The sequence below is a fragment of the Ctenopharyngodon idella genome, chromosome 18, assembly GCF_019924925.1.
Source record: "Ctenopharyngodon idella isolate HZGC_01 chromosome 18, HZGC01, whole genome shotgun sequence".
NCBI classification, from domain to species: domain Eukaryota; kingdom Metazoa; phylum Chordata; class Actinopteri; order Cypriniformes; family Xenocyprididae; genus Ctenopharyngodon; species Ctenopharyngodon idella.
This window is the reverse complement of record NC_067237.1, coordinates 18,956,694-18,968,075: the sequence shown is the minus strand read 5'-3', so window position 1 is coordinate 18,968,075 and position 11,382 is coordinate 18,956,694. Positions and strand designations below refer to the sequence as shown.

Below are 11,382 nucleotides of genomic sequence, written 5' to 3'. Positions count from 1 at the left end.
GTGGTTGTGAGCCCAATTATGGATGCTGCATTTATACAATATAAATATGACACATAGCTAAAAGCTTAAACTTACATCGTTTCAATATTATTTGTTTAATGTAGGCTACCATACCAAGGGAAAATATCCATAAAAATATCTCTAAAAGTTCCTAAACGGATTCATTTTAGCCGTAGATAAATGGGCCCACAAATAAATAGTCTTTTTCCTTAAATACTTATTTATTTTGCAAAAACATTTTATCTTACAGAGACCATCAGTGTGCAATTCATGATACTTCAGATGCTCAAAATTACCATGTCGGAGTGCATTCATCTTATGTTTCTCATTTAGCCTCTGCAAAATGATTTACCCACCTTTGGAAACTCAGACCACTCAAACCAGTTTATGTACAATGTTTAAAACAGTTTACAGTGAGTGAGTGAACGTGGACACACCAAAGTTATCTGGAATATTTTACTTTCTGACCACTGACCTGTAGAGGGCAGCAATGCGCTAACCTTACCAGACCACAACATGAGCGCGAGGAAGAACATCTCCCATCATGTATCGCTGTAGAAAAGCATGAATCTGCTCCTGTCATCCAGACTTTTGCGTTAAAATGCCGTTAATAGTGATGTGTGGATACCCGTGCAGTGGTAAAACCCGACGAGCCCATGAACTGAGAGAGTACTTCACGAAAAATACAGAAAGACAGGTTCATATAGTCGGAGATGAAGATCAGGGAATTGACAAGAACTCTGTATATGCAGGTGAGAAGCTTCTTAAAGTTCATGATGCGTCGAGTTTTAAAATCATATATCGGCATAGGTGTATGTTAGGACAATACTGAAGCCAAAGGTCTGTCTTACTGAGAAACGTGGAAAAACAAAAACACTTTTGGCTTATAACTGGTCTTATAAGCACTGTAAGTTATTCTAAAAAGTAATTAATTACTAGTTACTAATTACATCTTCAACAGTAATTAGATTACTATACTTATTACTCTCTCTAAAAGTATTGGATTGCTTATTACTAATACTTTCTAAATCCCATATCAACCTCGACCAATTGACCAATACAAGGACAGACACGAAACTGCACTTTTGAGTCCTTCAAATAAACAATATACAAATGCATAAATAATTCTTGAACTGACTAAAGTGTGTAAAAGGAGGTTACATTAAAAACATACATTTTAACATAAAATTTTAATGTTAAAGGGTTAGTTCAACCAAAAATGAAATTTCTGTCATTAATTACTCTTATGTCGTTCCAAACCCGTAAGACCTTCATTCATCTTCAGAACACAAATGAAGATATTTTTGATGAAATCTGAGAGCTTTCTGACTCCTCCATATACAACAATTTAAGAACTGTCAAGGCCCAGAAAGGTACTAAAGACATTGTTAAAATAGTCCACGTTACTGCAGTGGTTCAACCTTAATGTTATAAAGCGACAAGAATACTTTTTGTGCGCAAAAACAAAACAAAAATAACGACTTTATTCAACAATCTCTTCTCTTCCCTGTCAGTGTCCTACACAGTAAGCACAGTATAGGTTTCCATGTTTACGTCTGAACGCCAGCTCGGTATTGGCCGACGCTGTTCACGTGAGCATCACGATGCATGCGTGTGATGCTGATGCAGGAGCCGGCCAATAATGAGTCTGCGTTCTGACGTAAACACTGAAGCGCTGCACTGCGTTCACTACGCTAACAGCGTAGGGGACTGACATAGAAGAGACGAAATCATTATTTTTGTTTTGTTTTTGCACACAAAAAGTATTCTCATCACTTCATAACATTAAGGTTGAACCACTGCAGTCACGTGGACTATTTTAATGATGTCTTTAGTACCTTTCTGGGCCTTGACAGTTCTTGAATTGCTGTATATGGAGGAGTCAGAAAGCTCTTGGATTTAATCAAAATATCTTAATTTGTGTCCTGAAGATGAACAAAGGTCTGGAACAACATGAGGGTGAGTAATTAATGACAGAATTTTCATTTTTATAAGCTTTCATCAAACTTTTATATTTGACACTAAATTTTACATTCGAAGAGTTTTGCTTCCAATTCTTTGTAATTGATCTGAATCTAACTGCCACAACAATGCTATTTCTTTGCCTACAGACTCACAGAAAGAGAAGAATCTGAGAGGATCACTGAGAGCTGAAGTGGAGAGGTGATTCATTTATGTCTCATATAATATCTCTGTTAAAGATGCAAAAGAGTCAGACTCAAACATAACAGTACTCAATGGCAAATAAGGATGTTCAAGATAAAAACGAGAAACATTTAGAACAATCTATTGTCAGATTCTTATAATTGTAATCCATGTATACAGTGGGGCAAAAAAGTATTCAGTCAGCCACCAATTGTGCAAGTTCTCCCACTTAAAAAGATGAGAGAGGCCTGTAATTTTCATCATAGGTACATTTCAACTATGAGAGACAAAATGAGAAAAAAAAAAAATCCCGAAAATCACTTTGTCTGATTTTTAAAGAATTTATTTGCAAATTATGGTGGAAAATAAGTATTTGGTCAATAACAAAAATTCATCTCAATACTTTGTTATATACCCTTTGTTGGCAATGACAGAGGTCAAACGTTTTCTGTAAGTCTCCACAAGGTTTTTACACACTGTTGCTGGTAGTTTGGCCCATTCCTCCATGCAGATCTCCTCTAGAGCATTGATGTTTTGGGGCTGTCGCTGGGCAACACGGATTTTCAACTCCCTCCAAAGATTTTCTATGGGGTTGAGATCTGGAGACTGGCTAGGCCACTCCAGGACCTTGAAATGCTTCTTACGAAGCCACTCCTTCGTTGCCCGGGCGGTGTGTTTGGGATCATTGTCATGCTGAAAGACCCAGCCACGTTTCATCTTCAATGCCCTTGCTGATGGAAGGAGGTTTTCACTCAAAATCTCACGATACATGGCCCCATTCATTCTTTCCTTTACACGGATCAGTCGTCCTGGTCCCTTTGCAGAAAAACAGCCCCAAAGCATGATGTTTCCACCCCCATGCTTCACAGTAGGTATAGTGTTCTTTGGATGCAACTCAGCATTCTTTCTCCTCCAAACACGACGAGTTAAGTTTTTACCAAAAAGTTCTATTTTGGTTTCATCTGACCATATGGCATTCTCTCAGTCCTTTTCTGGATCATCCAAATGCTCTCTAGCAAACTTCAGACGGGCCCGGACATGTACTGGCTTAAGCAGGGGGACACGTCTGGCACTGCAGGATTTGAGTCCTTGGCGGCGTAGTGTGTTACTGATGGTAGCCTTTGTTACTTTGGTCCCAGCTCTCTGCAGGTCATTCACTAGGTCCCCCAGTGTGGTTCTAGGATTTTTGCTCACTGTTCTTGTGATCATTTTGACCCCACGGGGTGAGATCTTGTGTGGAGCCCCAGATCGAGGGAGATTATCAGTGGTCTTGTATGTCTTCCATTTTCTAATAATTGCTCCCACAGTTGATTTCTTCACACCAAGCTGCTTACCTATTGCAGATTCAGTCTTCCCAGCCTGGTGCAGGTCTACAATTTTGTTTCTGGTGTCCTTTGACAGCTCTTTGGTCTTGGCCATAGTGGAGTTTGGAGTCTGACTGTTTGAGGTTGTGGACAGGTGTCTTTTATACTGATAACGAGTTCAAACAGGTGCCATTAATACAGGTAACGAGTGGAGGACAGAGGAGCCTCTTAAAGAACAAGTTACAGGTCTGTGAGAACCAGAAATCTTGCTTTTTTGTAGGTGACCAAATACTTATTTTACAGAGGAATTTACCAATTAATTCATTAAAAATCCTACAATGTAATTTCCTGGATTCTTTCCCCCATTCTGTCTCTCATAGTTGAAGTGTACCTATGATGAAAATTACAGGCCTCTCTCATCTTTTTAAGTGGGAGAACTTGCACAATTGGTGGCTGACTAAATACTTTTTTGCCCCACTGTATATGTTGTTGTTTTTTTATTTTACAATTTTCTACAAAAAAGAACATATTTTCAAGGTAAAAAATATTTATACAAATGTCATGAATGTTTTGAGTCATGAATATCCAAAAGTTTTAGGGTCAGAACAGAACTTTTGAATTGATTTTGATTTTGACGTGTGCTGTTGCGGGTCCTGCTGGGAGAAATTTTACACTAATAATTATATTTATTAAGTAAATTATACACTTATATTTTGTATAATTATACACTAATTGTAATTATACACTTGCATTATCAGAGAACTGTGACTCTGATTTAAATGATTTCTCTGTACTTCTCTCTCTTTGTAAACAGGAAAGTCAATAGAGGCGACATTGTCATTCTTGATTCCTTGAATTATATTAAAGGTAAATCAGTGTTGATATTCGTATAATGTTAGGTGTTTAATTTTATTTTAGACCTTACCTTTAGAAGTTCCTTAAAGTGACACATTCCTTAAAGTGTTATATTAAGTGACATACAAACTTTCAACAGCTGGTGTTGCATGTGACACACATAGATTGAGGATTAATTGTGTTTTATTTCCAGGCTACAGATATGAGCTGTTCTGTCTTATCAAACATACACAAACACCCCATTGCTTGGTACGTAAGCTCTTATGTCTGAAAAATATTTAAGTCTACTATTTTTGTATGTAGTGCACATAATTCTGTAACCCCTGCAGATGTACTGTTTGACGTCAGCTGATGTGAGCTCAGAATGGAATAAAGGCAGAGAGGCTGAATCTCAGTACACACAGGAAATGTAAGAATTTTTTCTTTCGTCTCAATGTGGTTATATTAATTACGTGTTTCTGTTATGCACTACCTTACTGACCCCAAACTTTTGAATGGTAGTTGATGTTATAAAATAAGGATACTAAATAGAGTGTTAGCTTCATTACCAATCTTTTCTGTCTTTTTTAACAACAGTCTTGATGCGCTAATACAGCGTTTTGAAGCCCCTGATTCAAGGAATAGATGGGACAGTCCACTCTTTACTATTCAACAAGAAGACTCACTTCCATTTGAAGCCATCTGCGATGCGCTTTTCAAAAGAAAAGCACCACCACCTAATCAGTCCACACAGAGCGTAAGATCGCTAATAATGCATTATTCATGAGTATGTAACAGCATTGTGTACTTTTGATTGCCCATGAATGGACATTAGAACCTGTTTCCTTTTCTCTAATTCTTTTTTTACCAGCAACCGCTCTCATCCACCAACTTTATGTATGAGTTGGACAAAGTTACTCAAGATGTCCTAATGGTACGTTTTTCATCCCCTTCAGGTGTTTTGTTATAAAAATAGAAAGCTTTCAGTGTCATTCTTTGTTTCATTGCCTACAGGTGAGCGTTTATAGATTGCTTTTGCATAGCAAGACCGTCAGTATCAATAGCATGTGTCGTCATACGGGTTGTTTTATGTCCCAGGCTGTTCTTGAGTCACAGAAGACCAGCGTCCCTGGAGATCTCATTTCCATTCCTGGAGCTACGGAAAAGATATCCTTTATTCTTGAATGTTTAGCATTTCTCTCGCTTTAAATATCTTTCTATTAGTGTTGTCATATGTACCAGCACTACCGGTACCAGTTGGTACTTAAAAAAATAAATTAATTAAAGGTTGACGGTACCAGCATTTCTGTAATACCGAGTACTGGGTATATTCAGTACCCGCTGATAGATGCTGCTTTCAAACGCTCCTGTTCATGTTTGTTTGATTGCTCTCTGAGCGTCAAAGGTTTCTATTTACAGCTTGTTTTTACAAGCGTTGAGCATTGTAGCCGATCACAATCATATCTGTTGAGTGTGTGTGATCGCAGTGGCCTTTCAGTAAGTCAGAATCCTCTTCAAGTCAGAAAAGGCCCATTCACACCAAGGACGTTAACTATAACTATAAAGAAATAGTTCTAAAAAAATGATCTAAATATAAAAGAATAGCAGAGTCCACACCACAACTGTAACTATAATAGGGTTTCTCGAGGGAACTTAAGCATTTGGTGAGCGAACGCAAAGTTTCTTGAGGGAACGCAAGCATTTGGCGTGCAAACGCAAAATTTCTCGGGAGAACGCAAACGTTTGGCGAGCGAATGCAAAGTTTCTTGAGGGAACGCAAACATTTGCTGAGCGAACGCAAAGTTTCTCGGGGAAACGCAACTATTTGGCAAGCGAATGCGGAGCGCAAACATTTGGAGAACGATCGCAGTTTCTTGGGGAAACGCAAAAAATTTGGTGAGGGAACGCAAGGTTTCTCAAGGGAACGCAAACATTTGGCAAACCAACACAAAGTCTCTTGGGGGAACGCAAACATTTGGAGAACGATCGCAGTTTCTTGGGGAAACGCAAAACATTTGGCGACTAAACGCAGGGAACGCAAACATTTAGCCAGGGAACGCAAACATTTAGCCAGCGAACGCAAAGTTTCTCAGGGAAACGCAAAACATTTGGCGAGCGAACCCAAAGTTTCTCGGGGGAACGCAAACATTTAGCCAGCGAATGCAAATTTTCTCAGGGAAACGCAAAACATTTGGCGAGCGAACGCAAAGTTTCTCAGGGGAACACAAATATTTGCCGAGCCAATGCAAAGTTTCTTGGGGGAATACAAAACATTTTTCTCAGGGAAACGCAAAAGATTTGGCGCGCGAATGCAAAGTTTTTCGAGAAAATGTAACACATTTGGTGAGCAAACAAAGTTTCTCGGGGTAAACGCAAACATTTGGCAAGACAACACAAAAGTTTCTTAGGGGAACTAAAAACATTAGCGAGCGAGCGCAAAGTTTCTCAGGGAAACAAAACATTTGGTGAGTGAACACAAAGTTTCTCGGGGGAACGCAAATATTTGGGGAGCGAACGCAAAGTTTCTCAGGGGAACGCAAATATTTGCCGAGCCAATGCAAAGTTTCTTGGGGAACGCAAAGTTTCTCAATGAAACGCAAAATATTTGGCAAACGAACACAAAGTTTCTCGGGGAATCGCAAAATATTTGCGAGAGAACGCAAAAGCATTGACGATTTATTTTTCCTCCCATCTCATTTTTTTTTTTTTCCCACTGCCATGTCCTTTAGGAGCTCCATAGCTTTTACTCTGATTTTTTTTTTTTTTTTTTTTGGTGAAAATGTAATATTGTTGTCTTGCTTTGCTGAGCCACCCATCATAGCTATTTGATGTTTCTCACTGTGACAACACAGAAATGTCCTGCCATAAACGGGCAAAGCATTAGAAACGATTACAGCATGAAACCAAGATCAAGCCTGGAATTTTTGACTTATGCTCGATTGAGTCTTGCTGACAGAAAGTTGATCCGTTTAATGCTAACTGAAGATGTGTTGTAGTAATAAACAGGACTTGTGTGCATGTGATGAATACACAGACATCAAAGAATGTCATTTCTTTCTGACGCAGTTGCAGTTCGGTGGCCGTCCATTACAGCTTTAGCATTTAGACACGTGGACATGGACCAGTGCAGGTGGCCCTTTGAAATAATACAGAATTCAAATGGGATTTATTAGAAGTTAATTTATACTTGTTCTTTGTTGTCTCGCAACTAAGTCCACATCCAGTGTTGAGGCAGAGTCTCAACGTTTTTTCAGTAAATGTGTTTCCATCGTAGTTTCTTATCGGATAAAAATTATCCGCCTCAATTGAGATGCAACGTACATTATTGTAACAGCCCAGTTTTCTTAACTTGTTCAATACATCGAACTCACAAGAAGTCTTAACATGGTGGAGTTGAGGAAACTCCGACGGCAGTTCATCAGTTACACCAAGATGCATCCAACAGAGAACATTGGACAGATTGCCAATATGTTTGTGCAGTATCTTAATAAGAGTATGCACTAACAGGTGTTTTTAAATTGTAATTCTTAAGGTCATATTTATTGTTTTCAAGTTGCATTTTAAGAATGTTTTGAGTGCAATAAAAATTTGAACTCTTCTAATGTCTTTCTATATTCATTGGTGTATTAATACAAATAATTAGTGAGTAGAGGTCTGGTCAAAACAAACTGGACAGTTTCAGGATTATTCTGCTGCAAAGCAGTGAGAAAATGGGAGGAAATGTCACAAGCCGCATATGAACTCATATCACCTAACAACCCAATATATCACCTACACGGTTCACTGCAGTGCTTTTTGTCTTTCTTTCAGAGATTGTTCCTTTTTCTCTTCATTTTCTCCTCAGTAACAGGGAACATGCTGGGAAACGTTCAGCTGCAGTCTGGATGTTTGTCTTCAGTGGTTCACCGACCTTGAAATGAGCGTAATGTTTGATTGAAGTCATCAATGCGTACATACAGATGTTTCCAGGCTTCAGACGTGGGCAGGCTAATGAAATGAACCATAAAACTCATTAAGACGCTGACTGTTAGTGTTTTTCATGCAAGTCTTATGTTTATGCCTCGGGGCAAATGCAAGTGTTTGGAGAGCCATATTGACTCTTGTGTTAGGGATTCACTGGGGGAATCAGGCCAGCTGTTTGTGTGAAATTATAATCTGGTATAACATGATTTGAAGAAAACATGCACTCCAATAACTTCTGTCATGACCCCTCAGACTCTTTTGCATGGTGAAAATAGCAACATTTTGGTTACGTTTTTTTGTATTTTTTTCATGTTTTCCACATTTGTATAGTCCCCTTCTTTTTTGGCATTGTTAAGTCTACATTAAAAAATATTACGTTCACAAATTGTTTAGTTATTAGTTTAAAAATGTCACTCCTTAAAGCTATGTGGCTGATTTTAATGCGTTGCATTATATACTCATATCTGTTCTGTACAGGAATATTACTTGTAGGACATGAGTTGCAATTTAAAGAGGACTTATTATGCTTTTTTACATTTTCAAATTTCTTGAGTGTGTAATGTTGCTGTTTGAGCATGAAAAGGGTCTGCAAAGATAAAAAGCACAAAGTCTGTCCAAAGGGGTTCTCTATATCAGTAAGAACAGTTTCTAAATGAGGCCTGGTTGAGCTACTTGCGGTTATGAGAGGCGTGACATTTCTGAAACACGCTAGAAGTGGTTGACCAATCACAACACACTGGTCCAGCAGACCAATCAGAGCACATTGGGCTTTTCGGAAGGAGGTGCTTCATAGAAACAGGAACTAAACGGATCGTTACTGACAGACTGGGAAGAGACGTGCTGCAACTGTAAAAAATGAAGAAGAAAAAAATTCTTTTTTTTTTTTTTTGAACAATCAAGCATGAAAACCTATTCTAGTAGGCCCCAAAAACAAAATTACGGGTACGTTTATAGGACAATGATGTACTAACACCTGAAAAGATGACAACGTTGTCAAAACGATCCCGTTCACATGGATCCGAGAAAACGACTAAAAACGCTGTATTATGATGTCAGGTCAGTAGGTGGCGATGTCACTTTGTAAAGAAATACTACACGCATGTAGACTGAATAGGTAATACGCATGATGTCACTGTTTTCACAAATTTGTGTTTTTGTAGTTTACACGGAGACGATAACGGTATTGTTTTCAAAAACTTGCACGTTGAAACCGTTTTCAAAAGTTTGTGTTTTCAGGCCCCCAAAACGCTGTTGTCGAATTAAAGGCCAAAACTCATAAAAAGTTTTCCATTTTTAGTTGAAAACGGTGTGGTGTAAACAACCCTTAAGACTTTGTAAAAATAGGTCCTCTTTAAGTAGAAATAAAGTACACTACAGTTTAAAAGTTTAGTAAGTTAAGGTTAGTAAGTTTGTTTTTATTTAGCAAGGATGCATTACTGTTATTAACATTGATAATAAAAAATGTTTCTTGTTTCTTTCTAATAAGCATATGAATGCATAAGAATGATTTCTGAAGGATCATGTGACACTGAAGACTGGAGTAATGATGCTGAAAATTCAGCTTTGCCATCAAAGGAATAATTTACATTTTAAAAAACAATACTAACTTTTCAGAATATCACTGTTTTACTGTATTTTCGATCAAATAAATGCAACCTTGGTGAGCATAAAAGACTTACAAAAATATAAAAAAATCTTACCAACCCAAACCAGTGGCAGTGTATAGTAATGATTATTAAAATACAAAGTCTAAGTACTTTGCATATTTAGGTTTTCTTTACTGCTTTTCTGTAGAGACCTAATGGAACATTAGTCCACATTAAACAAAATCAGCATTATAATAATTTCTTATATTTACATAGCGCTTTTCTGGGCACTCAAAGCGCTTTACATATTGAAGGGAGAATCTCCTCAACCACCACCAATGTGCAGCATCCACATGGATAATGCGACGGCAACCATATTGTGCCAGAACGCCCACCACACAACAGCTTATTGGTGGAGAGGAGACAGAGTGATGAAGCCAATCAGTGTATGGGGATGATTAGGAGGCCATGATGGACAGAGGCCAATGGGCAAATTTGGCCAGGATGTCAGGGTTACACCCCTACTCTTTTCAAAGGACATCCTGGGATTTTTAATGACCACAGAGGAGTCGGGACCTCGGTTTAACGTCTCATCCGAAGGACGGTGCTTTTTGACAGTATAGTGTCCCCATCACTATACTGGGGTGTTAGGACCCACACAGACCACAGGGTGAGCACCCCCTGCTGGCCTCACTAACACCTCTTCCAGCAGCAACCTAGTTTTCCCAGGAGGTCTCCCATCCAGGTACTAACCAGGCTCAGCCCTGCTTAGCTTCAATGGGCAACCAGTCTTGGGCTACAGGGTGATATGGCTGCAAGCATGATTATGTAATCAGCGGTTTAGTGAAGTATTGTATTAAATCATTATGAAATATTCAAAACATTCTATCATGAAATTGCTCCATCTTCCCATAATGAGGGCTGTTTTATCTTAAAGCAGTTCAATGTTCACAGCTTAAACAAGTGTTTTTATTTAGTTATTTTAGGGTGATTTTAGTATAAACAAAGACTTTGTTCATCCCCCTTTCAAAGAGCTAAGGAAATACTGTAAAAGTTCATATCCAGTGGAGGAATATTTGATCTTTTAATCTGTATAAGTCATTTTGAGGAAACCCACTAGCTAAGAAGGGAGCAAAAATTATTTTCTCTTTAAACCTTATCGGCTCAGTAATCGGGTTAGTTACCAGATATTGTGTTGTTTTATGTAAGAGGAAGCATGATTACTGTAAATCTGTAAAATATCAGATCATTGGCTGTTACTACTGTGAAGGCAAGGGTTGTTATGTGCTTTCCACCATCTGGGTGCTGCTTATTGGAATAACTTTTATATATGTGGCTTATACACAAAATATTTTTATAAGAAAAATGGACAGCAAAGTCAATGTTCTGAAACCTCACTCCAAAATATGCACAATAAAATGTACAAACTTTTTCTTTATTAACTTCAACCATATAGAATGCAGACAGAAATACAATAAAAATAGAAAAATACAGGATTTATACAAGTATTATATTTACACAGATGAAAGGTTTAAAACAAATTAAACCGT

General features: G+C 38.1%; 1 protein-coding gene across 1 annotated transcript; it reads left to right on the top strand.

Moving 5' to 3' along the window:
* The first annotated feature begins 479 nt into the window (after window positions 1-479).
* On the top strand, window positions 480-7,881 carry kti12 (KTI12 chromatin associated homolog). Its single transcript, XM_051870318.1, has 8 exons — window positions 480-752; window positions 2,112-2,163; window positions 4,264-4,316; window positions 4,498-4,553; window positions 4,634-4,713; window positions 4,881-5,040; window positions 5,155-5,217; window positions 5,382-7,881. Exons 1-8 carry the CDS (start codon window positions 602-604, stop codon window positions 5,490-5,492), a joined length of 726 nt encoding a protein of 241 aa, XP_051726278.1. The 5' UTR covers window positions 480-601; the 3' UTR covers window positions 5,493-7,881.
* Window positions 7,882-11,382: the final 3,501 nt, after the last annotated feature.

Coding starts and splice junctions, on each gene's coding strand:
- kti12 (XM_051870318.1), top strand. CDS start 602: ATGCCGTTAATAGTGATGTGTGGATACCCGTGCAGTGGTAAAACCCGA. Junction 2,164..4,263: donor CTGAGAGCTGAAGTGGAGAG/GTGATTCATTTA, acceptor CTTTGTAAACAG/GAAAGTCAATAGAGGCGACA. Junction 4,714..4,880: donor TCTCAGTACACACAGGAAAT/GTAAGAATTTTT, acceptor TTTTAACAACAG/TCTTGATGCGCTAATACAGC.